The sequence below is a fragment of the Gobio gobio genome, assembly GCF_949357685.1.
Source record: "Gobio gobio genome assembly, chromosome: 9".
Classification (NCBI taxonomy): Eukaryota; Metazoa; Chordata; class Actinopteri; order Cypriniformes; family Gobionidae; genus Gobio; species Gobio gobio.
The window spans coordinates 49035048-49062047 of record NC_137115.1 but is presented as its reverse complement, the minus strand read 5'-3'; the positions used below and the strand labels follow the sequence as shown (position 1 = coordinate 49062047).

At 39.3% G+C, this 27000-nt stretch overlaps 1 protein-coding gene across 14 annotated transcripts in view; it reads right to left on the bottom strand.

The window, feature by feature from the left end:
• plekha7a (pleckstrin homology domain containing, family A member 7a) overlaps positions 1-27000 on the bottom strand; it is a 159947-nt gene that overhangs the window by 30796 nt on the left and 102151 nt on the right. For 7 of the 14 annotated variants that reach the window (XM_079825010.1, XM_079825014.1, XM_079825002.1 and 4 more), the window contains 2 exons: positions 23096-23231; positions 10620-10795 (listed from right to left, as the gene is read on the bottom strand). In XM_079825010.1, the coding sequence (XP_079681136.1) occupies positions 10620-10795; positions 23096-23231 (312 nt within the window). Of the gene's footprint in view, positions 1-10619; positions 10796-23095; positions 23270-27000 lie in introns of all 14 variants that reach the window. The other 7 variants (XM_079825015.1, XM_079825005.1, XM_079825004.1 and 4 more) reach the window with 2 other exon arrangements.

Here is a 27000-nt window from a genome sequence, read left to right as displayed (position 1 = left end):
ACGTAACGCGAGAATGAACCTCATTGGTTCTTCCCCGAAGCTCAAACGTGCTGAGTAACACAAGAATTTTCTTATGCCCAATCTGCACAGAAACCACCCAAGCCGTAGTTAAAAGATTGACATCTGCACTCAAGCTGCTGTTAATGACTCACTGCTTAATTATAGTTAATATCATTGTCCTTCGCAGATGGAAAAGTCAGACAATTGCACTTTAAAGATAAATGTAGTACTAAAGTATACTATTTAAACAGCCTTACAGCTACAGTGAGCACTAAATAGTCTGTTGAACTTTGCAAAAACTCATTACTTGGTTTCTTCGACCAAGAACTGTGGGAGGAAATCTACCATGTAAAATGAATTCCAGCTTCAAGTTGTCAGTATATAGCAGTCTTAATGTGACATGATTAAATCAGGCCCGAAGTGAATCTACATTTGGAAAAGACATGGCCGCTGGGAACATGGCTATCTCTATTGGAGCTCACTCTACATTCAGACTAATAATACTGAAGCTGCACAGACTAAAAAGAAATGGCCTCTAGTGGCTCTTTGCATTCAGACACACACAAAGTCCAAAACAAAGATACATTTCCATCTGCATTTTAACACGAACAGCTGGTACTTTAGGCCTGATAATATCTACAGTATTTAGAGATGTAATCATTCACATATTGTTTGATGAGGATATGCATTTATACTTATATTTATTTTCAGTTGTACCCTACTAAATAAATGTACTAAATATTCATTAGCCTACTTTTAAAAGGAGTACTTATTCATAGTTTTCACATGACCTCACACGCTTAAAGAAACGCCCACTTGGAGGGCAAAACGAGGCTTTCCTCCATTGCCCGCCAGTCATTTTTACCAGTTTTGTAGTCAGTATTAAAGCAGTAAGACAGTGATATTAAAATACCAAATTCAATATACACCTTATTGATGTTGCATAATTTGTACAGGAAAGCAGTTGAACACAAAATATAAATGCAACACAAGGTTTCTCCTTAAGCGTATTTTTCCCATCGAAACCCATCATAAAGAAAGCGCGTTGCGTTCATATTCTTGGCTCATCTGCTCGCCTGTATATAGTATGCATCATCAAAAAGTTGTAAACTGAATTTGATCTTTTAATATCACTGTTTTAGTACATTACGGCACTTTAAGGGTGGTTTGCACAAGTAAGTATTGTTTGGTCTGTCGTCAGTTCACCATCCGTCTGCTGCTTGATCAGCTCTATTATTATAACGGTTTTACTGCGTAATTCATTTGTGTTTCAAATTAAATGGTGCAACAACTCGATTTAAAATAAAACCCAGATCAACAAATCCTTGATTAGCGTTAAACTTTGCTTAATTGAATCCTTATTGGTGCAACACACCCTATAGTGTTTTTCACATTAAGCGTTTTAAAAACGTCCCGCTGTTTTTAGTGACTGAAATACTGTAGCAAGTGTTGCATATGAGTCATAAGTGCCCAAAACGTGCATCTTGTTCACATATTTTTGATTTAAGATGGATATTTGACAGGCTTGTGCTGCAGTTCAATGGAGTTCTATGGCGGTTTTGCCCTCCAAGGCTTCGCGACAGTCACGTGACTGAAAACTATGAATTATGGAAATAATATACTATAAAAGAATATACTGGACATCGAAAAGGTATTATAGTTTAATTTTGTATTTTTGGACCCAATTAAGTTTGACTTTTGTATATCTTTATATTAACTTTCAAAATTACTTTTATTGTCTTTAAAATATGGTTAAAGCTTACTGCCGAATGCACTGACAATATAAAACATATTATATATTGTCATTTAAACTTGTATGTCAGGTATATAAATATATTTGCCATTGCAAATCAGAAAAGATGAAGTTGCAATTTATTACATTTAAAATATATCAAATTTAAATGTAATATCAAGTCACACAACTACAGTTAAAGCTACACTATGTAACTTTTCCGTCCACTAGAGGTCGCCTGTTCAAAACAAAGGCATAGTTTGATGACGGCACGTTTGAGCGCAGAATCTCGGAACATGTGGTCTTCACCTCACAGCCGGTGGGAAACAGTCAGGATAGGACTCGGGCAGAAATCATGTTCATGGATGCGATTATTAACATTACTGTAGTCTGAAGCAGAGCAGGACCGAGTGTTGTGGAGCTGAGCAAGGCCGCAGGAGCGATTGAAGAGCGGGACTGTTATTATGGCATAGTCGCTGTCGGGACTTTTATTATGACACGGTTGCCGGCGGCACTTCCTCTTCTCCAGTGCTGAGTGTGAGGTAACGCAGCTCTGTTTATCGTATTAGATATATCTGAGTGTGTTGAAAAGGAAGTTATGACGTTAGCTCGGCGGCTGCTATGACACTTGTTCACAATGCAGTGAGAGTAAAGTGTTTCACTGAATAAAACCGGAGACCGAGGGTGACGCAGATATGACGCAATCGACAGGCGACTCCCTCACACGCATAGCTCACACGTCCCGGCTCCTTGGTTAAAATAGCAATTTTCTCACGATTTACAAATAGTTGAAAACATTTGGGATATTCTAAGTACTCAACTGAACAAAATATATAACACTGGCCTAGTGGTTTCTGGATGTTTTACTGGAAAAATCCTACATAGTTCACCTTTAACTTCAATTTATAATAAAGTACTTTAGTATGTTAGTCAACACATCAAAATAAGTGGACTTTTATAAAGCACAACAAAAGATTATTAAAACATGATTTAATATGTACTTTAAAGTGAAACTTGACATTAAGTTGTATTTAAAAGTGTGAACGAAACAGAAACAGTCATGAAAATGTACTCTAACTAATATTAATATTATATTATCTGCATGTACAGTTTTTTTAAAATATACTTTGAAGATTTGAAGTGTACATTCAATACAATTAAGTGAACTTCTTCTCAATGCTGTTCAAACTGTTCAAGTATGATTTATCCAAATAAAGGTTACTATTAGTATAACCCCTCCTGTTCGAACCTGCCCGCTCTAAGCGGGACTCGAACCCAGGTTCGCCAGCAACAACTCGATTTAAAATAAAACCCAGATCAACAAATCCTAGATTGGCATGAGAGCCGGACGCTCTAACAAGGAGGCTAACCCTCTAGCATCAGTTGCTAGAGCATCTCTGGAGATCAGAGGAGTGAGGTTTTCTCACACAACAACTACTAGCTGGCCTCCGTTACACTCACCCCCCTAAACCTCACTCCCATCTGGGTCACGGCACCAATGTAACCCCTCCTGTTCGAACCGCCCGCTCCAAGCAGGACTCAAACCCGGTTCCACCGGCATGAGAGTCGGACGCTCTAACAAGGAGGCTGAAGCCTGCAACCTCTAGCGTCAGTCGCTAGAGCGTCTCTGGAGATCAGAGGAGTGAGGTTTTCTCACACAACAACTACTAGCTGGCCTCCGTTACACTCACCCCCCTAAACCTCAATCTCATCTGGGTCACGGCACCAATGTAACCCCTCCTGTTCGAACCGCCTGCTCCAAGCGGGACTCGAACCCGGTTCCTATGGCATGAGAGTCAGACGCTCTAACAAGGAGGCTAAAGCCTGCAACCCTAGAGCGTCTCTTGAGATCAGAGGAGTGAGGTTTTCTCACACAACAACTACTAGCTGGCCTCCGTTACACTCACCCCCCTAAACTTCACTCCCATCCGGGTCACAGCACCAATGTAACCCCTCCTGTTCGACCCGCCCGCTCCAAGCGGGACTCGAACCTGGAGAACCTGAAACAAAGCCAACAGAGATTCTGAAAATATGACTCCCACATTCGGACATGAAACGCAAAGGCGTAAACATGACTGATTCCATTTAAATCACCAAACAAATAGTATATGCAATAAAACTCTGACAAAGGACAAAACACAAACATAAGAGCATTTATGAGAACGAAAAGCCACTCTATGAGTCTCTAAATAGAGTTATGAAAAGAAATGACTTTTTATCCTGGACTATCGCAGTCGAATTTTCTGCCTGGCTGGCTGCCAGCTCAAGCTGACACCGCTCTCATTAGTGGTGGGCTGCTATGACAACTCAAAGATCCTGCCATGATCCCAATTTGGTGCCTTGGTTAACGACATCACCAGCAGAGAGTCAGAGACAGCAAACTATGCAGTCTATATATGCTGAAATTGGGAAAACAAGCATTACGTGTGGCAAAGGAAAATATCAATGTTTGAGATGCTCACACTGGTGAAACCATATTCATGTTTATGCAGCCTACATTCACACTGTCGGTTGGAACTGACAATCCTAAACAGCGGGACACCCGATTTTTCCCATTTCATGTTTCTAGTATCTAAACTACGGATGGGTATTTTGGTCATTTTGTCTACTTGAGTACTCAACCAACATGGACTCAGTGACTGACGGCCCAGACAGCAGAGAGACAGAAAGCTGAGTCACTGCTCACTACCCATCTGGTCTTCTGCTCTGGCAGAACAAGACACACTGTAGCATCGCTGTCAGTCAACAAGACTGATGGCCTGACAAACTCTTACAGACTCACAACATCCCTTGACACAAGCTGGTGAAGATTGCACTCAACAGTACTGTAAACACAAACACACACACACACACACACACACACACACACACACACACACACACACACACACACACACACACACACACACACACACACACACACACACACACACACACACACACACACACACACACACACACACACACACACACACACACACACACACACACACACACACACACACACACACACACACACACACACACACACACACACACGTGTTTCACTATATTAGTGAGGACATGGCATAGACTTCCATTGATTTAATATCATGTTAATGATACTTTCTATGGCCTAACCCGACCCCCTAAACCTACCCATCACAGAAATGTGCAAAACATTAGATTTAAATACAAACATGTTTCGGATGATTTATAAGCTCTTTTAACTAGTGAGGAGAGGACCAGTAAAATGTCCTCAACTATAGTCGGTTGTCATAATATTTTACTATATAAGTCAGGAAATTGCCCTCACATGTATAGCTAAACCTGTATACACACACACACACACACACACACACACACACACACACACACACACACACACACACACACACACACACACACACACACACACACACACACACACACACACACACACACACACACACACACACACACACACACACACACACACACACACACACACACACACACACACACACACACACACACACACACACACACACACACACAATTTTAATGAAACAGCAGCAAATAAATGTTCCATGACACAAACCTCGTTTTAGATTTTAAAGGGGTGATGAACTGAGAAATCAACTTTTCCTTGAGCTTTTGATATATAAAAGGTCATGGTAACATAAGAATATCCTGTAAGTTTCAGAGCTGAAAACTTCCTTGTTAGTCAAAGAAAAGGCCCAGAAAACGAGAGCTCTCAGAATATGCGGATCTCTTACGTAACAGGACCTAGACGCCGTCTCTACAGATAAATATGCCTCTGTAGTAGAGGTAAGATCGGGCCTAAAAAATCCAGCCCGACCCCACCCGGGCCCGCGGGCATTAAAGCCCGACCCAGCCCGAGTCCGACCAATTAACTTGATTTGCAGGCCCGAGCCCGAAGCAAACCCGAAATTTCAATTTATCCCATAGTATTTTTGGCAGAAAAAAAATGCAAAAAATTTAAATAATCTACATATTTTTATGATCATGATAAATGCATTTGCACAACGAAATAACGCTGGAACACGCACTCGCTTAATTATGCGGAGAAATACTGCAACCCACTAGGCTTTAAATAGAATAATGCAAATCTAATAAATGGGAAAAGATATATGAAATTGTTATTTCTATAGTTTTGTTTAAACGAAATTTAAAATAAAAGCTTTAATTTTCTCTATCTTTAATTTGGTCTGAAAATGGAAAAGCTAACGAAATGATCTAAGAGCAAGAACACAGAAATACAATAAATCTACATAAATAAACTAGATAAATTAATAAAGAATAACATTCTTTATTTTAATGATTTGCATTGGAACATACAAAAAACAACCTGCTTTAAGAAGCATTGAAACAAAATAAATAGGAACATTTTCAGGAACACGCTTTTAGAATAAAAAAAATCACACTATAGGTCCCTAACGTAAGAACAGACCTGCTGTAAAGAGTAATTTAACATAATATATAAATAGGCAAGCTAGATAAAATACAACATTACTAATTTTAATAAATAAGAACAAAAATAATGTGTTAAGACCATTATTAAAAAAAATAAAGAACCAATCAAAGTGCGTAAATGCGTAAAAATAAGCCTTCTAATAATTACAAATAACTCAGACAAGAAAGAAAACAAGAAAAACTATCATGTTTGAATAAAAAGCAAAAGCTTAGTGAATGTATAATACAAAAAATGTCAAACAGCGTCGAGGTGCCAGTCTTTTTGCTCTCAAATGAAAGCAAAGCGCCACACTGACTACATTCAGCGAAGCCAAAACAAGTTTCTGTATCATTTTCCACTATCAATTTGAAGCTTTTCCACACTTCACTCTTACCGGCGGTGCGTGTTTGCCTTTTCAATTCCCCTGTCTTAAGTTTATCCTTGACTTCTTGCTGCTCCATATCGGGGATACCTGGTCAAAATAGAATAGATGCGGAGGGACATGCGGAGGGTAGATTACATTCACGACACGTGTCGTGCACAAAGCGTGCTCTGGCTCTGCTCTTCCTGTTTAGTAGTAGTTATATAGCAATTACCATCGCCTTCTCTGTTTTATCCAAAATATTTATTTATAACAAGTATTCCTTAGTTTAGTATACATTTTTATAAAAATATATTTATTAAAAAAGTCAGCGAGAAAGAAGCCCGGCCCGACCCGACCCGAACGTAATGATTGACATTTTAGTCCCGACCCGACCCTAATTTCGGGCCGGGTCGGGCTCTGACTCGGGCTCGGGCTTAAGGTCTTACCTCTACTCTGTAGTCCCGCCCACCAACTCGTGAGCTAAGAACTAGGGCTGCTCGATTATGGAAAAAATCATAATCACGATTATTTTGGTCAATATTGAAATCACGATTATGTAACACGATTATTTCACATGACTTTGGGAATGTGTTGTATTTATTAAAAATACACCTTTCAACAATTCAATTGAAATTGTAACATCTGTTGTACTTTTTGAACTATTAAAATAAATAATATAACATATATTCAAATCAAAGTATAAAAGTATTCACGTAAAAATGATAACCACAAATAAATAAGATCAACAATATGGTTCGGCTATATATGCTTTTCAGGTTTTTCAGGTACGTCTAACATTAGTTTTCAGGTACAGAAATGTATCAAATGTAAAATAACATTGCATATTTGAGTGCATAAATTAAAGATTAATCCTATTAAACTTACAAAAGCTATTCAATCAAGAGCAGTGAGTGATGTCCTTGTCTTTTGTTGTTTGACATTAAACAGACAGCAGTAAAGGCTACTGCCCCTTTAAGACCTAATTATCGGATATGCGTCGTCTTTATCGACTGTATAAAGTTCACTTAAGGCATATACAGACTATGTCTGCTAGGATACTCATCAAGATGGACATGTTGACATACGTTCTGTGTGAGTTTGTCCGTTCAAGAGCAAGACTTGAAAGAGAACTCAGTATTTGCGCGCTGAGAGACGTGTGCGCGCTCTCGGATGAGCGCACAGAGATACATTTTCTCACAGCGCGGCTTCTCATTCGCGTCTTCTGGCACTAAACCCGGGTGATGACGGCGAAAACGACTGGTCATATTCGAAAATATGGCAGCACTCGCATGCATTGAGCAAAGTTTACAAAGAGAGAATTATTTGAAAAATATGAGGGGAAAAAAGGACGTTTACACGGCACCCCTGCTCTCGTCAGTTTTTGTTTCTTTATTAGATTGTCATAGGTCACTCTGTTTAATTTTCAAGTGGTTAAACAAATTCGTGGTGTTCCCTTGCGTTGCAGCCACTACAATGTAGCAAATCTTGCACGTAGCATGTTTCTGCTAGTCGTCTGATTCCTCGAAGCCAAACTGTTCCCAGACAACGGAGTTGGTTTTGCCTTTTTTGCTCACCAAACGCTACTGTAACTGCCCTCCTTCTGGCATCTTTACTCGCGGCGAGTTTTTAAATTCCAGCGGATGATATGCACACGAGTCACGAGACTCACGAACTGAGAGAGTATCATAATGCGCATTTCATTCAGAACGCAAGACAAAATAAGAGTGTTCTTGCAAAACTGAACATGGCAAATAATCGTTTTTTCTCGATTGTACTATTTTGGTGATCGTTGGGAGGCAAAATCGAAATCGAAATTCAATTAATTGCACAGCCCTACTAAGAACCGTGTTACCAAGCTATAAACATGGCGTTGCAGTCCCTGCATAAGCTTCCTTCTGAACACACACTTATGTGAGTAGGCTAAAACATGTTTTTTATATGTGTTAGTTTTGCATAACATTACAGATCGTTTGAAATCTATTGATACATACCTTAGCACGCTCTCACAGGGCGGAGAAGGTGTTATTGGTTCACTCGTGACTTGTAACGTTATGGGCCAGGCGCGAGTGTGTGTGTGTCCGAGCGAGTGAGTGAGTGTGTGTCTGCGCGAGAGAGTGAGTGAGTGTGTGTGTGTGTCTGCGCCAGTGAGTGTGTGTGTGTGTCCGCGCCAGTGAGTGAGTGTGTGTGTGTGATTTAATCATTGTGTTTGTTTGATATTTTGCGAGTCCTCTGAGCATTTCCCCCAGACGATTCCTGGGACTGACGGTAGCTGAAGCTCATTAAATATGCAAATCTTATCCAATCCTAGCCGTGGGCGTTTACTTCCAAGTGTTCAGTGCGGCACGCCCATCAAATCCGAGTGTTTCAGAGAGCCTCAAAACCAAGGCAGAAAATAGCCTATTATTTATTCATTATGATGTTTTTGAATGTAAAAACCACGCGAACGTCATAAGTTGACCCCAGACAACAGTATATATATATATATAAAAAAAAAGCCATTCATGACACCTTTAACAGAAAATGTAATAAAAACATACCTTTTTAGTTTTTCCAGGTATAAAGACCAGAAGCAGCATTTTCTTACAATAAAAAAAGTAATAAATTAAAATATAGATTAAATTAAAGATTTATGTATTTTAACTGCATATAAAATATCCATCCATTTGGCATAGCTCATTTCTAATTATTTACATCTATTTAATTTTATTCAAATAAAATATTAATATTAAAATATTGTGTATTATTACACAAACAACTGCAAATGAAGCTTTCTCTGATCGCTTTCTTTATAGAATTTAATCACCGTAAAATAGCAGATTATCCTACTAAGAGAAACAACGCAAGCTGACGTTTAGTCACTGGTTTGATTTACTGACACACAGACGAAGAACATCTGACTACATGAATCATCTCAGATCAGGCATTAGAATGAACACAGTTACTTACATGTTGCATTACTGTCGAGCCCAGGCACTGCACAATATTTTGTAATCCTCAACGGCATGTTTATTGCTTGGTAGCTCGATCTGGTTTAACACCACATTGGCCTATGTTACTTAGGCTACCTATTCTATTCATGTCATGCATGAATCGGTGGGCGGGGCTAAACAGGCAGTGATGAAGTAGGTGTTGATCTTCTTCAGCAGAGGCGGTGCTTGCCTCCCTTTGACGTCATAGATCCCGCCCACTTTGAAAAACCTGTCGTTTGCTGGGCCTGGTGTCAATAAAAGCTTTTATTGTACTAACAAGGAAGTTTTCAGTTCTGAAACTTACAGGATATTCTTATAATATGACGACCTCTTATATGTCAAAAGCTCAAGGACAATTTGATTTCTCAGTTCATGACCCCTTTAAAGTGTATGAAATTGAAACAAAATGGATTTATTGATTATTCAGATTATTAGTCCCATTACAGAAATCTTACCCGTTTCTTACCTGTTTAATGTGCATAACTGACAAATATGCATCACATTAGGTTTATTAGTTTGTTTGTGATAAAACAGCATAATCCACATAATTGGAAATTGTATATATTCAAATGCATAATTCTTAAATTTTTTTTTAAGTGAACTACATTAACAAATTATGTTATGAGTTTTATGTTTAAAACAAGAAGAATTCTGAAAATGAAAATTCATTAATTCCTCAAGTTGTTCCAAATCTGTATGAATTTCTTTCTTCTGCTGAACACAAAATAAGATATTTTGAAGAATATGGGTAACCAAACAGTTAAGGGACCCCACTGACTTCCATTGTATTGTATTATTTTACCCTATAAAGTCAATGGGGCCCATCAACTGTTTGGTAACCCATTTTCTTCAAAATATATTTTATTTTGTCATAAAAACATATGGAGCCAGGGCACTCTGGATTTTAAGAAAATATATAAAAAGCCTTTATTCAATTTCTTTGTCCAGCAGGAGAAAGAAAATCATACAGGTTTGGAACAACTTGAGGGTGAGTAAATTTGGGTGAATTATCTGAAGTAAATGTATCTTGTTTTCATGATATTAACATATTTGTCCTGGCCAGAAAGACCAAAATACTGATTAAGAAAATGATTTTGGAAAGTTTTGTGACTCACTGACCTCTTCACTGTATGAGTTTGCATCAGTGCAGCCTGGTTCATGGCCCTGACCCAGCCATTCATGTCCTCCTGTGTGTCCGCACTGAAATAGTACGTCCTCATCCCAGTGTGCTCCCCCTGCGAGCCAATCACAGAGCTTTGTTTGTAAATGTAGGAGCGCATGCCTGTGTGTGTAGCCTGCAAGAGAGAAAGGACTAAAATCAGCCCAGCCCTGGGAAAAGGAGAAACACTGCATCAGCAGATAAGTGTTGGCCAGAGGAGCATCTGAGGTTTCTGCATACTAATTAAAGGCGTGAAGGAATACAACACAGCAGACATACTGACGAGATGCAGAATGAATCAAGGAGCAAATGACGATCAAGACAACGCCACACTGTGATAAGAAACACACATACACACCGACTAAACATAACTTATCAGTTAAGTAATCAAAGCAGGACAGATGAAAAAGTCAAAGGTTACAATAAGCACCACACCACACAACAAGAGTAAAGCAAAGACATTTGAAAATAAAAAAATAAGTCATAAAAAAGTAATATAAGCAAAGGCAAGTTTAATTATACACAGATCAGGCATAACATTATGACAGGTGAAGACAATAACACTGATCATCTCTTCATCACGGCACCTGTTAGTGGGTGGAATATATTAGGCACAAGTGAACATTTTGTCCTCGAAGTTGATGTGTTAGAAGCAGGAAAAATGGGCAAGCGTAAGGATTTGAGCGAGTTTGACAAGGGCCAAACTGTGATGGCTAGACGACTGGGTCAGAGCAACTCAAAAACTGCAGCTCTTGTGGGGTGTTCTCGGTCTGCAGGGGTCAGTATCTATCAAAAGTGGTCCAAGGAAGGAACAGTGGTGAACCGGCGACAGGATCATGGGCGGCCAAGGCTCAATGCATGAGGGGAGTGAAGGCTGGCCCGTGTGGTCCAATCAAACAGACGAGCTACTGGAGCTCAAATTGCTCAAGAAATTAATGCTGGTTCTGATAGAAAGGTGTCAGATTACATATCGCAGTTTGTTGCGTATGGGGCTGCATAGCCGCAGACCAGTCAGGGTGCCCATGCTGACCCCTGTCCACCGCTGAAAACGCCAACAATGGGCATGTGAGCATCAGAACTAGACCACGGAGCAATGGAACAAAGTGGCCTGGTCTGATGAATCACGTTTTCTTTTACATCACGTGGCTTTCCAGGTGCGTATGCGTGGCTTACCTGGCACCAGGATGCACTATAGGAAGAAAACAAGCTGGCGGAGGCAGTGTGATGCTTTGGGCAATGTTCTGCTGGGAAACCTTGGGTCCTGCATCCATGTGGCTGTTACTTTGACACGTACCACCTACCTAAGCATTGTTGCAGATCATGTACACCCTTTCATGGAAACAGTATTCCCTGGTGACTGTGGCTCTTTCAGCAGATAATGCCCCCTGCCACAAAGCAAAAATGGTTCAGGAATGGTTTAAGAAGAACAATAACGAGTTTGAAGTGTTGACTTGGCCTCCAAATTCCCCAGATCTCAATCCAATCGAGCATCTGTGGGATGTGCTGAACAAACAAGTCCGATCCATGGAGGCCCCACCTCACAACTTACAGGACTTAAAGGATCTGCTGCTAACATCTTGGATACCACAGCACACCTTCAGGGGTCTAGTGGAGTCCATGCCTCAACGGATCAGGGCTGTTTTCGGGGGGACCAACACAATATTAGGTCATAATGTTATGCCTGATCGGTGTATATATAATTGATTTATAATATATATATATATATAACTATATTTTTATATTAACTAGAAGAAAAAAACATAGGCAGACTGCCATACAAAAGGAGAGCACAGACACTGTTGTAATTAACATGAACTCAGCCTGCAATTTCCTCATTAAAAATAGATTCAGAGAGTAACTTCTGCTGCATTCGATTACGTAAAATGAAACAAAGAGACTATTATAGTTCATTATAGACATCTGATCTCTCGTCTTCACTAATCCATTCTTTTTCTCTCGGTGTGAGCAAAAAGCACAAGACCAAATACACATACGTGTGAAGACACACGTGTGTTTACATGACAGGCTCATTAAAAGCAAGCGGTGAGGTGCTAAGCTGCTGCCTGTGTTTTAATAGTCCACTGAGGGAAAGCTCTGCAATGAGGCAGTAAAGCGCAGACAGATGGCTGATCGGTTTGAATCATGCATGGGGCCTGGACCACTGCAGAGGGCTGGATGCTAAATAACCATCCAACAACCAGTGAAATATCCCGTCTAATTCCTTAGGACAAACGAGACTCGTATTCTTTATGTGATAGTTCAACCAAAAGTAAAATTAGTGTCATTATTTATTCATCTTCATGCCATTTTAAACCAGTGACTGTCATTCCTCTATAGAACTCAGAAAGAGATTTTCTGATGAATGTGCATGCTGTTCTTTTCCTTACAACGAAAGCATAAAGCACGCAGGGGCTGTATAATACTAAAAATCTCCATAAAATACATAAAAAAACACCATAACTAGTGCATGCAACTTTATCCATTACAAGCCTTCTAACAGCCTTATGTGACAAACCAAACATTTAAGTTGAAAAAAATCTTGTCATAGCTCTCATATTTCATGTATACTTCCGTATATACAAACTTGCTGACAATCAATGGCATTTGGTTTCATTCCTAGGGCAGATTTCAGTGGATTATGACTTCAGTCTTTTCCCTAATAACCTTAGAATGCTTGGAATATAGTGCAAAAGGACTACTTTTAGGATGACATTTAGCTTTGAAATCTCTGGTAACTATCTGCTTTCATTGTATGAAAAGTGATCCCATTAATAATTGTTGAAAACATCTCCATTTGTATTCCTTGGAAGAAAAAAGTCATACAGGTTTGGAACAACATTAACATTTTTGGGCGAACTATCCCTTTAACTTCAAAACGATGTGTATGAACATAAAAGCCCCTTATATGGTAGGTTAAGTATTATAAATCAGCATTTTTTAAAAAAAATATCTGCCCACAGAAAATGTGTGTTACATCTATATTATGATTCAAAGGTTTGGGGTTAGTAAGATTTTTTTTCTTTTGGGAAAGAAATTTAGCATTTTATTCAGCAATGACACACTAAATTGTTCAAAAGTGACAGTAAAGACATTTAGAATGTATATATTGTCTATTTTAAACTTTCTATTATAACAAAATATTGTTTTGTTGTATCAACTATTAGCCTTGGAGAGCATAAGAGATATCTTTCAAAAGCATTTTTAAAAAATTACCGACCCCAAACTTTTAAACAGCAGAGTATATTGAAGAAAAATCTTAGCTAATATACACTAGCCTTCATAGAACTAACTTCATATTACAAACCAAAAGTTTAATAGTATGTGTTATTAAATCATTACTCGGATCCAAACTAAAACTATGTGCATGCAAAAACACAGCTGTGTACACACACTTGAAGACTAAACAAAACAAAGAGTTAACAATAGCATGCTGCTTCCTTTCTTTTTGGCACCCTGCAGCATGTAGGACTATTTGAAGAAGCTTTTAGCTTTCATTAATAGCATTCTCTATTATGTCATCCGCAATCCATTATAAGTATGCAGCGCCCTGGTACGGCAAACGTTTGTTTAACTGTCCGGTTTGCTTACAACCACATCAGGAGAGCTTTGAATATCTGTGAACTGACTCCACTGTGTGCAATATACATATCTGTCAGATATATCTATCAGCTTTTCTAGTGAGGTGTATGGCAAATCTGTCTAGTAGGGGTGTGAATCTTTGGGTAGACCAAGCCTGCCGCACTCGTGTTGAAAACTGAAGCCAAAGCGTCTCGACCTCGACCCTATACTGGGTGGCTGGTCCCAGTATAGCTCATAAACCCCGCCCCTCCATGTATTCTAATGGATGCGATCAGATTACACTTCAAACAATTATTTCCCAAAGATGGCTTCTATCATTTTAGGACGTTTTTATCACGATGATTTCATTTCAAGCGTTTGTTTAAATAAGTTTGGTTTTAGTTAGTTATTTGATGCTATAAAAACGTGGTGTGGGACGTCATGATTGACAACTGAGATTGACGGCTTCTCTGAGTGAAGTTGCCACTGAGGCACCAACAGACTTTTTGGGGGGAATTTCGGGAGGATACTGGAGCTTTAGCTTTAATTTCTACATTTCCATAACTGTTTATTTCACACGACATAATTCATTGTTCTGCATCTGTGAGAGTTTGGGGGCGGGCTTTTGATATCACGGCTCTACTTCCTGCTCTCTACTGCGCAGACTCGGTAGTGAAGACGTGTCGTCCGTATTTTTTTTTACACTCTATGGGGTAGACAGTGAATCAATTAATCAATTCTATGCAAATTCAGAACGATTCAAACCACAATGAGATTGGATTCAATTCGATTTTCGACTAATTGACTTAGACTAACTACTTAAAGGGGCTATATGAAGAATTCAGAAACCCTAGTTATTAGCGACACCAGTGGCCGTTAAGTGAACTGCAACAACTTATTGCTCATGCGCACACTCGTGCACACTTAACGTACAAGGGACTGAACGTGATTTAATGCCACGATATACTCACAATATACTCGTTCTTTACTTAGGGTGCTTTCACACCTGCCTCATTTAGTTCGGTTGAATCGTACAAGAGTTAGTTTTCCCGTTTGGTGCGGTTCGTTTGGTCAGGTGTGAAAGCAGCAATCGCACTCGCGTGCACACCAAAAGCGGACCAAACAAGCGTACCAAGACCTCCTTTAAGTGATCTCGGTACGCTTTCAAACGAATTCTGGAGCGGTTCGTTTGTGGTGAGAACGTGATCCGACCTCGAACAGACCCAACTGCAAAAAGTACTGATCATTTTTGTAGTCAGCTGCGCTGTGCATTATGTAATGAGGAAGTGTTTGTTGACAGTTTGCACTTTAGCATGGCAGCTCGCGGACAAACTTGGAGTAGTGAGGAGGTGCGGAGCCTCATAGAAATTTGGTCTGATGACCATTTTAGGTCTCAACTTTCGAAAACTCACAAGAGTGAAAACTCTCTTTTTGTTAAATGCAAGTTTATGTTTGATCAATAATACAAAAGTATAAGTAAAAGGTAAAATAAGCTATACATGAAATAAAGTAAACAATGCAGTCAAACATTCAAAGTCAGTGCTAGTAGGCTACAACTGTAACGTAAAGTTATAGCCTAAAAATAAAAAAGTAATGAAACTTCACTTTGCCCTCAGCCTAAACGATTTGCCAGGGAACAAATTATAGGAACAAAAACACAGATTTGAGCTTTAAACAACTACATTATCGCCTGAAAAAGTCTTAAAACTACGTTTTGTCACAGATTAACAGTAGATTTTAACAAAAAAGATGTGTAAACACAGCCCATGTCAGCCATTTCTCAACGAGACGAGCCGGCTGGCAGAAGCCCCTCCCATGACGCAAATTTGCGTCTGTTGTGAAGTGAATGTCACGCGCGAATGAAGCGAATTTCACATGCGAATGAAGCGAGTAAGCGAGTAAACTAAAAATGTTCAAGCGTCATTCGCGTCCGGTGTGAACGCCACATAAGGCCCCGTCCACATTAAGCCAGAGCTTTCCATATCCGTTCTTTTTTTCCCCTCGTTTCAAGAAATATTGGTCAGACGGCCCAGTCTGTTGTGATTGGTCTACCGCTTATAGCATGTGTCAGAAATGAAACGCCCATTGCCATATCCGAACTTCAGCTCCGGAGGCTTCCAAAATCCTCAGTGTTTGTAAACACTGTAAAGACAGAAACGATGCCGTCGCTTTTACCATATTAATCTGAGCGTGAGTCCGATGATGAAACATTGGAAGAACTAGTTATTCAACCTGAACCTAAATATAAAACAACGTGTATATTTCTACTTTATTGTGGTGCACATGTGGAAACTGTATCATTAACTGTATCAGTAACAGCGCATACGTTAGCCCATCTTGAATGGATAAGCGATTTGTAAATCCCATTTAGACCTCACAGAGATATGAGAAGCAATCGTCAAAAGGTTGTGTTGCACTGACTCTTCATATCCTCATCCTTTGGAAGTGTCTTTTTGGAAGACAACTTTTATATATCATACACTTTCGACTTTACAACTTTGCAGACGACCATTCACAGGCAGCTATATTACACACTGCATGAAAGGTAATATTCGCAGAAGCATAATAGGGGTACTTTAAATTTCCAGTAGATATCATTTCCTGTAAAGGATCATTTCACACATCTCAAAAAGAGGAAATGCTGTCAGTGAGAAAAGTCACACAGATTCTCAAAGAGTTTGCACATGCCAGTGGTTAATGTAGTGAAGCCATAGAGTTAAAAGTGTACCTATTTACAGATGATGCTGAATGTGTCTCAGAGCCTTTCTGGACTGTCAGTCACTCATCACAGGCAGGAAGCCCACCAATGGGAACAGAAGAAGGACATAGTTCAGCAAATAGAGGACAATGACTGGTCACCTGAACCAACACCTACTGGCTTTTCCTGTTTAGGATATATACAAGTGCTGGAAAATTGTCAGTATAATTTAAGGACTGTCAGCACAGTCAAGATAAGAGTGACAGAAATAAATAGCAGGAGTGAAAGAGCACAAAACAGCACGCCAGACCTCAAAACAGCCTGAAACACAAAGCACAAACGGCCACAGAAAGAAGCCATTAGAGAAACACAAAAGACAAAATTTGCTTAGCTCTTAGCCTAGGTTTTTCACACCTTCGTACTGATATCTAGAAGCTTACTGCCGAATCAGTCAAAGATTCTCACTCGGCCGTGTCTATCTACCAGCATGTGGGGTGAGATTGCTGGCTGAGCAGAATTCACCGCAGTAAGCCTTCTTTTTCATAGGGGATTAGTACAGATTACACACTCTCTGCTGCCCATCTGAGTCACTCAATGCTAAAAATCGACATCCAGATTCCAAGGTAAACATTCTCTCTTGTGTGAAGCTTACGGCAAATGATCCCTAACACTCAGCGGAGTGTATGATACAACTACTAGATACCCAGCTGACAGGCGATGTTCTCAGAACTTTGGCTAACGTTCCGGCAAGGTTCTCTCAAATTTATGAACAAATGTTCTTCCAGTAACATTAACTGATTCGTTCAGAGGTATCTGGTGTTTAATAATGACCTCAAAAAAGGTTAGTTCACCCAAAAACCAAAAATTCTGTTATTAATTACTCACCCTTATGTCAATCCAAACCTGTAAGACTTTCGTTCATCTTCAGAACACAAATGACGATCTTTTTGATGAAATCTGAGAGCTTTCTGTCCCTCCCTTGACAGCTCATCAACTGACACTTTGACGCTTAAAAAGTTCATAAAGAACTCATAAAACGAATCCATATAAATTGAGCGAATTGAGACACGATTGCTTTATATGATGAACAAAATGAATTTGGGCTTTTAATTAGATTTAAACACTGTTTAGCAAATATAAACTGAGCTCAACCGAACCTGCTTGATGCACAAGAACAAACCTCATTGGTTCTTGCAGAAGCTCAAACGTGCTGCGTAACACGAGAATGAACCTCATTGGTTCTTGAGGAAGCTCAAACGTGCTGCGTAACACTAGAATGAACCTCATTGGTTCTTGAGGAGGCTCAAACGTGCTGCGTAACACACGAATGAACCTCATTGGTTCTTGCAGAAGCTCAAATGTGCTCCGTAACACTAGAATGAACCTCATTGGTTCTTGAGGAAGCTCAAACGTGCTGCGCTAGACGAGAATGAACCTCATTGGTTCTTGCAGAAGCTCAAACGTGTAGCGTAACACGAGAATGAACCTCATTGGTTCTTGAGGAAGCTCAAACGTGCTGTGTTACACGAGAATGAACCTCATTGGTTCTTGCAGAAGCTCAAACGTGTAGCGTAACACGAGAATGAACCTCATTGGTTCTTGAGGAAGCTCAAACGTGCTGCGTTACACGAGAATGAGCCTCATTGGTTCTTGAGGAAGCTCAAACATGCTGCGTTACACAAGAATGAACCTCATTGGTTCTTGCAGAAGCTCAAATGTGCTCCATAACACTAGAATGAACCTCATTGGTTCTTGAGGAAGCTCAAACGTGCTGCGTTAGACGAGAATGAACCTCATTGGTTCTTGAGGAAGCTCAAACATGCTGCGTTACACGAGAATGAACGTCATTGGTTCTTGCAGAAGCTCAAAACGTGTAGCGTAACACGAGAATGAACCTCATTGGTTCTTGAGGAAGCTCAAACGTGCTGCGTTACACGAGAATTAACCTCATTGGTTCTTGAGGAAGCTCAAATGAGCTGCGTTACACGAGAATTAACCTCATTGGTTCTTGCTGAAGCTCAAATGTGCTGCGTAACACGAGAATGAACCTCATTGGTTCTTGAGGAAGCTCAAATGTGCTGCGTAACACGAGAATGAACCTCATTGGTTCTTGCTGAAGCTCAAACGTGCTGCGTAACACGAGAATGAACCTCATTGGTTCTTGAGGAAGCTCAAACGTGCTGCGTAACACGAGAATGAACCTCATTGGTTCTTGAGGAAGCTCAAACGTGCTGCGTTACACAAGAATGAACCTCATTGGTTCTTGCTGAAGCTCAAACGTGCTGCGTTACACAAGAATGAACCTAATTGGTTCTTGAGGAAGCTCAAACGTGCTGCGTTACACAAGAATGAACCTCATTGGTTCTTGAGGAAGCTAAAACGTGCTGCCTAACACGAGAATTGTCAAGCAAACATTTAGTTTACCAGATCTGATGTGCGAGTTGATGAATGTGTATATATATATAAATAAAAGCCGTAATTCAATCCGTTCATCATATAATGTGATAGTGTCTCTTAAGAAAATTTTGACTAAACCGCTCAATTCATATGAATTAGTTTTACGATCTTTTTGAAGCGTCAAAGTGTCAGTTGGTAGCTGTCAATGGAGGGGCAGCAGATCAAAAAGATCTTAATTTGTGTTCCGAAGATCTACTGAATGAAAGTCTTACGAGTTTGGAACGACATGAGGGCGAGTAATTAACGACAGAATTAACATTTTTGGGTGAATATCCCTTTAAAGGGAACGTTAGCCAAATGTTCTAAGGACACATTTTGTTAGCTGGGTACTCGCCTAAAGGGTGAATAGTTTTGTAAACAGCACTCCCAGAGGACAACGTGACACCGTAGGCTGTGTAAAACTATCCGTTAAAGAAGAAAAGTGTAACAGGAGTGCTGCAAAGAGCAAACGGAGATCAACTTGCACTTTAAACCATTAAGCATTAACTGGAAAGTCGTCTCCTTCTGCTCCCACGTTGAACAAAAATCTCGCTAGCTCTGAGAACAGGGGCAGGAAGGAGATGAGCAGAGAGAGGTAGACTGGTTATGTAACCTTGTTGCCTTCAGGATGAGTACAGACCCATACATTCACTCTGTGTCATGAACCCCATGAGGACAACAATGAACCACACAAGCTGCAGGGTATGAATCCACATGAACCACTGCTAAAGTCTTTGCCTACAAAAACACTCGCACAGATAGGCACCGAATAAGAAAAGCTATGTATAAAAACAGCTCGGATAATTGGTTATGTAAAATTCACAGCCTTCATGGGGAACATTTATTCTATATTGTATGAAAATACCTATGCTGTGTTGTGAGTGCGCTAAAAGGTTCAACTAGATTCAGCTAGACCAGATGAATTGAAATGACTTGTACAGCCATTTTGATTATACAAAAAAATTAAGGCAGCAACTGAACTTTTAAGATTCAAGTTTTTAAGTTGAAGTACATGGACTTTTTTGCATGCATCTTCACAGCATTCTACACACAGGGCTGAAGCCATGCAAGATAATGAAGCATGCATATTCATAACTGCACAGTGACCCAAAGTAATTAGCCATTGCACATGACAAAACATAAAGACAGCTGATTGGCAAACAGGAAGCAGCTATTGCGAAACAATTGAGATGAATAAGCATGGAGTATTTACAGTCAGTGGGTCATTAGCACTATATAAACCTGAATCACCCTGAAGGGGTTTATTTTGTGATAACTACATGTACACAGCTACTTCGGTTGATCGGTTGCTTGGGACAACTGTCAATTATACACCATAAAAATTTAAATCCTCTCATCATTTACTCATGCTCATGTTGTTCCAAACTTTTATGACTTGTTGACTTCCATGGAACACAATTTTTTATTTATTTAAATTGAATCAATGTAATAATTTGATTTTTGCCTTTTTTAAATATTTAAATTTAGTTTTGTTTCAGTTTTTGTCTGAGTAATTCCAATACATAAAGGTGCACTATGTAACATTTTTTTTAGTAAAATAGCCAAAAAGCACTAGCCCAGTGTTATATATTTTGTTCAGTTGAGTACTTACAATATTCCAAATGTTTCCAACTATTTGTAAATCGTGAGAAAATTGCCATTTTAACCAAGGAACCGGGAAGTGTGAGGGAGTCGCCTGTCAATTGCGTCATATCTGAGTTTCCCTCGGTTTCCTGTTTTATTTTGCAGAAACGCTTTACTCTCACTGCAGTGTGAACAAGTGTCATAGCAGCAGTTGAGTAACGTCATAACATCATTTTCAACAAACTCAAATGTATCTAATATGATAAACAGAGCTGTGCTACCTCATACTCATGACCGGAAAAGCGGAAGTGGCGCCGGCGACTGTGGCATAATAAAAGTCCCGCTGCTTGCAAGGCGTGTGTTGCGTTCATCTTATTAACAATCGCTCCAGCGGTTCCTCAGCTCCACAACACTCAGTCCTGCTCTACTTCATACTACAGTAACGTTAATAATTGTATCCATGAATATGATTTCTGCCTATCTCGATTATTTTCCACCGGCTGTGAGGTGAAGACCACATGTCCCAAGATTCTGCGCTCAAACTTGGCGTCATCAAATTACGCCTTTGTTTTGGATAGGCGACCTTTAGCGGACGGAAAAGTTACATAGTGCACCTTTAAACTTGGCTTATTTTATTTCAGCCTAGGCAACATTTTCTGAATTGTTTAAGTTTGCATTTTTCATCTAATGTTCATATTTTGTTTTATTTCTGCTTTATTTCAATTTGATTTTAATTCGTTTTAGTTAAGAATAACAACACTGGTGGTCATGTAATCGAATTACATCAGAAACAGACAAAAATATAAGTCGCTAACAGTCGAATGGTTTATTTACACCCGAAGCCATTATACGACTTCAAAAGGCTACAGTGGGTAAAGAGTCGTTTTTTTGGTGCTAATGTATCTTTTTAGAAGCTCCAGTCCTCATTCACTGTAGTTGTATTTAAAGGGATAGTTCACGCTCATGTTGAATATTCTGTCATTAATTACTCACCCTCATGTCGTTCCAAACCTATAAGACTTCGTTCATATTTTTACTGAAATCTGAGAGCTTTCTGTCCCTCTGTTGACAGCTACACAACTACCACTTAGTAAAAAAGGTAGTAAAAACCTGCTAAAAGTAATCCATCTGACTCCAGTGGATTAACCTAAATTTTATTAAGCGACGCGAAAAAACGCACGTTGGAGATTAATATTTTGTATTTACTAGCATTGGAATTGTTTTATAGACTCATATTGTATGGAAAAAGGTCAGGCTTATACCTAATCAATATTTAATTACAAACAAAGTCAAAGAGGTATCATTTAAAATTATACATAGGATTTACCCAGTGAAACAATACTTTGTACAATTTAAAAGTGATATTGATTTGAATTGCACTTTTTGTGACAGTAGCCCTGAAACTGTGGTTCATTTATTTTGGCACTGCCCATATGCAAGACAGTTTTGGCCAAAAGTTTGTGATTTTATGACCAATTTGTGTTGTTTTGGAGACATTTATTATTTGGTCTTTTGGAGAACTATAAGCGGCAATGGCAAAATGGCAAAATTCCATGTTCACAAAAGTTTTATATCATTCAAGAATGACATAAATGGGGCATTATATTGAATCAATCCAATTTTCTATGAAGCAAAAATCTGTTAAAATGTAGAAAATTGTAGAACCCCCCCCCAGTGTTTGTTACATTTATGATGTATTGTCTTGTATTGTCTTTTGTTAATAATAAGAAGTAAAAGAGATTCATATTTTGTAAATAAAGTTTGGAATGACATGAGGGTGAGTAATGACAACCAACTACAGTACATTCTCACTTTGTATTCGACAGTAAATAATTAAATGATGACAGAATGTCTTTTTTTTGGGTGAAATGTTAAGTAAACATCATTGCTGCATAGCACAGGGTTAAAAGTTGCAATTTGAAGAATACTTTATATCATTCTTTTGAAAGACTGTTGGGTTACACTGTTATTTTAAGTCTTTGTAGTCTTTGTTACACTATAATTATACATTTAAATACTGAGCAATATTGAGTAACTACATGTACTTACTATAGAGTTAGAATTAGGGTTTGGAAGTAACTACATGTAACATATGTGACAATGACACTGTAAAATAAAGTGTTTCCTTGTGTTGCTATCTGTGTCTAAATGAGATCTTACCTTGAAGGCATATTTGCGGCTAATGTGATCTTCAGGTCCGACAGGAGCGATAGTATAGCTGGGCAGAGGAATGCTACCCAGAACCGACTCCTCACGACTGTCTGTGGGGGGAAAACAATCCAATTGAGCAACAAGTCTGGTTTTTACTGTGTCTTTCTCTTTCTTGCTCTCTTCCTTCCTGGCATTCGATACTCTCTGGCCTGTCTTTCTCACACCACTCTGATAACATCCTCACATTTCACACCTTTAAGTTTAGCCTGGCTCTGCCTCCTTGTTTTGCCCTGACCATTTCTTTCCAGTGGCGCACTGGCGACACCGATGTGAGTGGGAGTGAGAGTGTGTTTATGTGTGGGTGTGTCTGAAACAGAGGTTGAGTGGCGGGTTGACAAGCGATAAGGGTGGCTTGATTAGGACATAATGGGTTAAAAATACTTCAAGGTTGGTTGAAGGAGAGATTCCAAACCGAGCTGTTTCATTTGAGCAAGCAGGGAGCTGGGGTGTGGGGGGGTCTGTGGCTGGGAAGAGCAGACTGGCTGGAAAATGAGGATGGATTACATCCCATTACGATAACACTGGGGGAAAATTTGAGGTAACACTTTCTATGAAGCCTGTATTTATAATGCATTATAAGGGTATTCTTAATGCATCAATACTTGCATAATGCCTTATAAACAACCTTATAATGTGTTGTATCATCTCTAGGGATGCACCGAATCCAGATTTTTTGGGGTTCAGCCGAATACCGAATCCACTGGTTAAGATTCTGCGGAATCCGAAACCGAATACCGAATCTTTCTCCCATCCTCAATCCATTATCACAGTAAACACATTAACGAAGTAAACAACATCCACAGCAGTTTCGGGATGCTATTGACCATTTAACCATTAACCCAAAGTAAGAACTTTGACCGATTAATACTACCAGTTAAACGGTTTAAACACTTTTTTGTTTGTTTGTTTTTTGATGCATGGTTAAGAAAAATATGCTGTATAGCGTTATTTGTTCACTCACGGAGCGCGTCGACATGTGCAATCACAAACCAGATATATCTCGCAAAATGAAGCAATGGAAAAGCTTACTGTGTGGGACCATTTCGACAGAAAAATACAGCAGTAGTACAAGCTCCTGACTGGTGGAAAGCAAATGAACGGCGCTTCCCGAGGCTGGCCACTCTAGGGAGGCATTATCTCTGTATTCCCGGGACATCAGGTCCATCTAAAGCCTTGTTTAAGGCTTTTAATAGTGTGGTTTTGGTCAAGTTTACTAAAGTAAACATTGTCCCGTATGTTCTTCTCGTCGCTGTTTCCTGATGGTTTTTAGAAAAATTTCCCCGGGTCGTCCTCGTTTCAAAGAATAACACAACGGAGAGAGCAGGCGAGGCTCGCGCGCTGCGGAGACAGAAGGATTGTTTTCTGTGTTTTCTGCCGCGGGTTTAACTGTCAACAGGCTGCGCTCCAGACTAACCCACATCACTTAGACATGTTTCTTAAAAAACAAACAAACAAACAAACAAAAAACATACAAGGTGTGGATTGAGGTACCCAAGGCCTTCTATTTTTATTTGACAAAAAAAAAAAAAAACGATTCCGGTTCTTCAAAGCTAACGGATTCAGTGTATTTTCGTTTTGTCATCTTAATTTGGTAATTATTTAAGGGGAAAATATTTAGTGTAGGCCTATTTATTTTATAATTTTTATTTATATTTTATCTGTTCTATATGCGGCTGTTTGCACGGTAAAATAAAATACATTTTGGCTGCTGTCTGTAGATTCCTTCATGCACAACTCGTATTCTATCGGATGTTGTTTAGGGTCCTTGTCAGCACGAGACAAATCGGCATTGCAAATTGAACATGTAGCTCGACTTGAATCGCCTTCTTTTGACTTAAAGTAGCCACTGCCACATTTTCTGTTCATGAGTTCCATTTTCACTTTCCACGGCGGCATCATTACGTTCGACCAGCGGGGCGCGCATAGTGCAAGCCTAGGGTTTGGGTTAGGTGGAAAAAATTCTGAGGTTCGGCAGAAACCGAACCCTGTCAAAAAGCCCAATATTCGGCCGAATCCGGACCCGAATCCTGGATTTGGTGCATCCCTAATCATCTCATAAATAATCGTAACAACAGAAATACATAGAAAGTGTTACCAGATATGATACAAGAAATAGAGTTGACAGTAAAAGAGAGAACTCACCCAAAAATACTTATTTATTCAGTTATCTTCTGTTTGCAGTTACTCTTTTGTTAATAAATAAAATATATTAGAATGTATTCCTATGATTAATTTAAATATACTGTATATAGCAGAATATCAGTGATTAACAACTTACATTTTGCCTATTTTTCGCACAAAGCATTGATTTGGCTTCATACACTATATTGCCAAAAGTTTTGGGACGTCTGCCTTTACATGTACATGAACATTAATGACATCCCATTCTTAATCCGTAGGGTTTAATATAGAGTCAACCCACCCTTTGCAGTTATAACAGCTTCAACTCTTCTGGGAAGGCTTTCCACAAGGTTTAGGAGTGTGTTTATGGGAATTTTTGACCATTCTTCTAAAAGCGCATTTGTGAGGTCAGACACTGATGTTGGACGAGAAGTAGAGGGTAGAGGTCAGGACTCAGGCCACTCACTCATCCATGTCTTTATGGACCTTGCTTTGTGCACTGGTGAGCCGTCATGTTGGAACAGGAAGGGGCCATCCCCAAACTGTTCCCACAAAGTTGGGAGCATGAAATTGTCCAAAATGTCTTGGTATGCTGAAGCATTAAGAGTTCCTTTCACTGGAACTAAGGGGCCAAGCCTCACCCCTGAAGAACAACCCCAAACCATAATCCCCCTCCACCAAACTTTACACTTGACATAATGCAGTCAGGCAAGTACCGTTCTCCTGGCAATCGCCAAACCCAGACTCGTCCATCGGATTGCCAGACAAAGAAGCGTGATTCGTCTCTCCAGAGAACACGTCTCCACTGCTCTAGAGTCTAGTGACGGTGGGCTTTACACCACTGTATCCGATGCTTTGTATTGCATTGATGTTAGGCTTGGATGCATCTGCTCATCCATAGAAACCCTTTCAAAATGTTTGTAGAAGCGTCTACATGCCTAGGTGCTTGATTTTATACACCTGTGGCCATGGAAGTGATTGGAACATCTGAATTCAATGATTTGGAGGGGTTTCCCAACACCTTTGGCAATAGAGTGTAAGTTGTATGGTAAGAGATGTGTAACCAATTACTGTGTTGCATAAACAACAGCATAAGGATTTGGAATAACATAATGGTGAGCAAATAATGATAGATTTTTTTTTTTTTTGGTGAAATATTCCTTCACTGTAGCTCTCCCTTACAAAAAGTTTATTCAACTGTGCTATACTAAATACTTATTTTAAACTTAAAATTAGAGTATACTTTTTATGTAATTATCAGAGATACAAATTTATATGCAAGTATGCTTGGCTTATTCTGACAAGTATAAAGACAAATTTGGACTTGCACTTTATTTTACAGTATGTGTACTTGCATGCACTTACAGTGTACTTAAATACTGGGTAATATAAAGTAACTACAGGGGTTAATGTTAGGTTTTGGGGGAGGTTCAGGGTTTAGTACCTAGTTATTACCCAGTTATTGTTATTACTGTAATAAGTACATAGTATGTACATGGGGAACAGGACTGTAAAATAAAATGCTACCAAAATAAAGTATATTTGGTCTATATTTGAACTTAATCTTTTGACCAATATAAACTTAAGAACAGCATATTAAGTATACTTAATAAATAGTATAAGTATACTTAGTATACTATACTATACTTGATGTGTAGAGTACTAAGAATACCTACCTAAGAAGTAGTATTCTTAGTACCTATAACAATGTGTCTCAAAAATGTGTTTCTTTT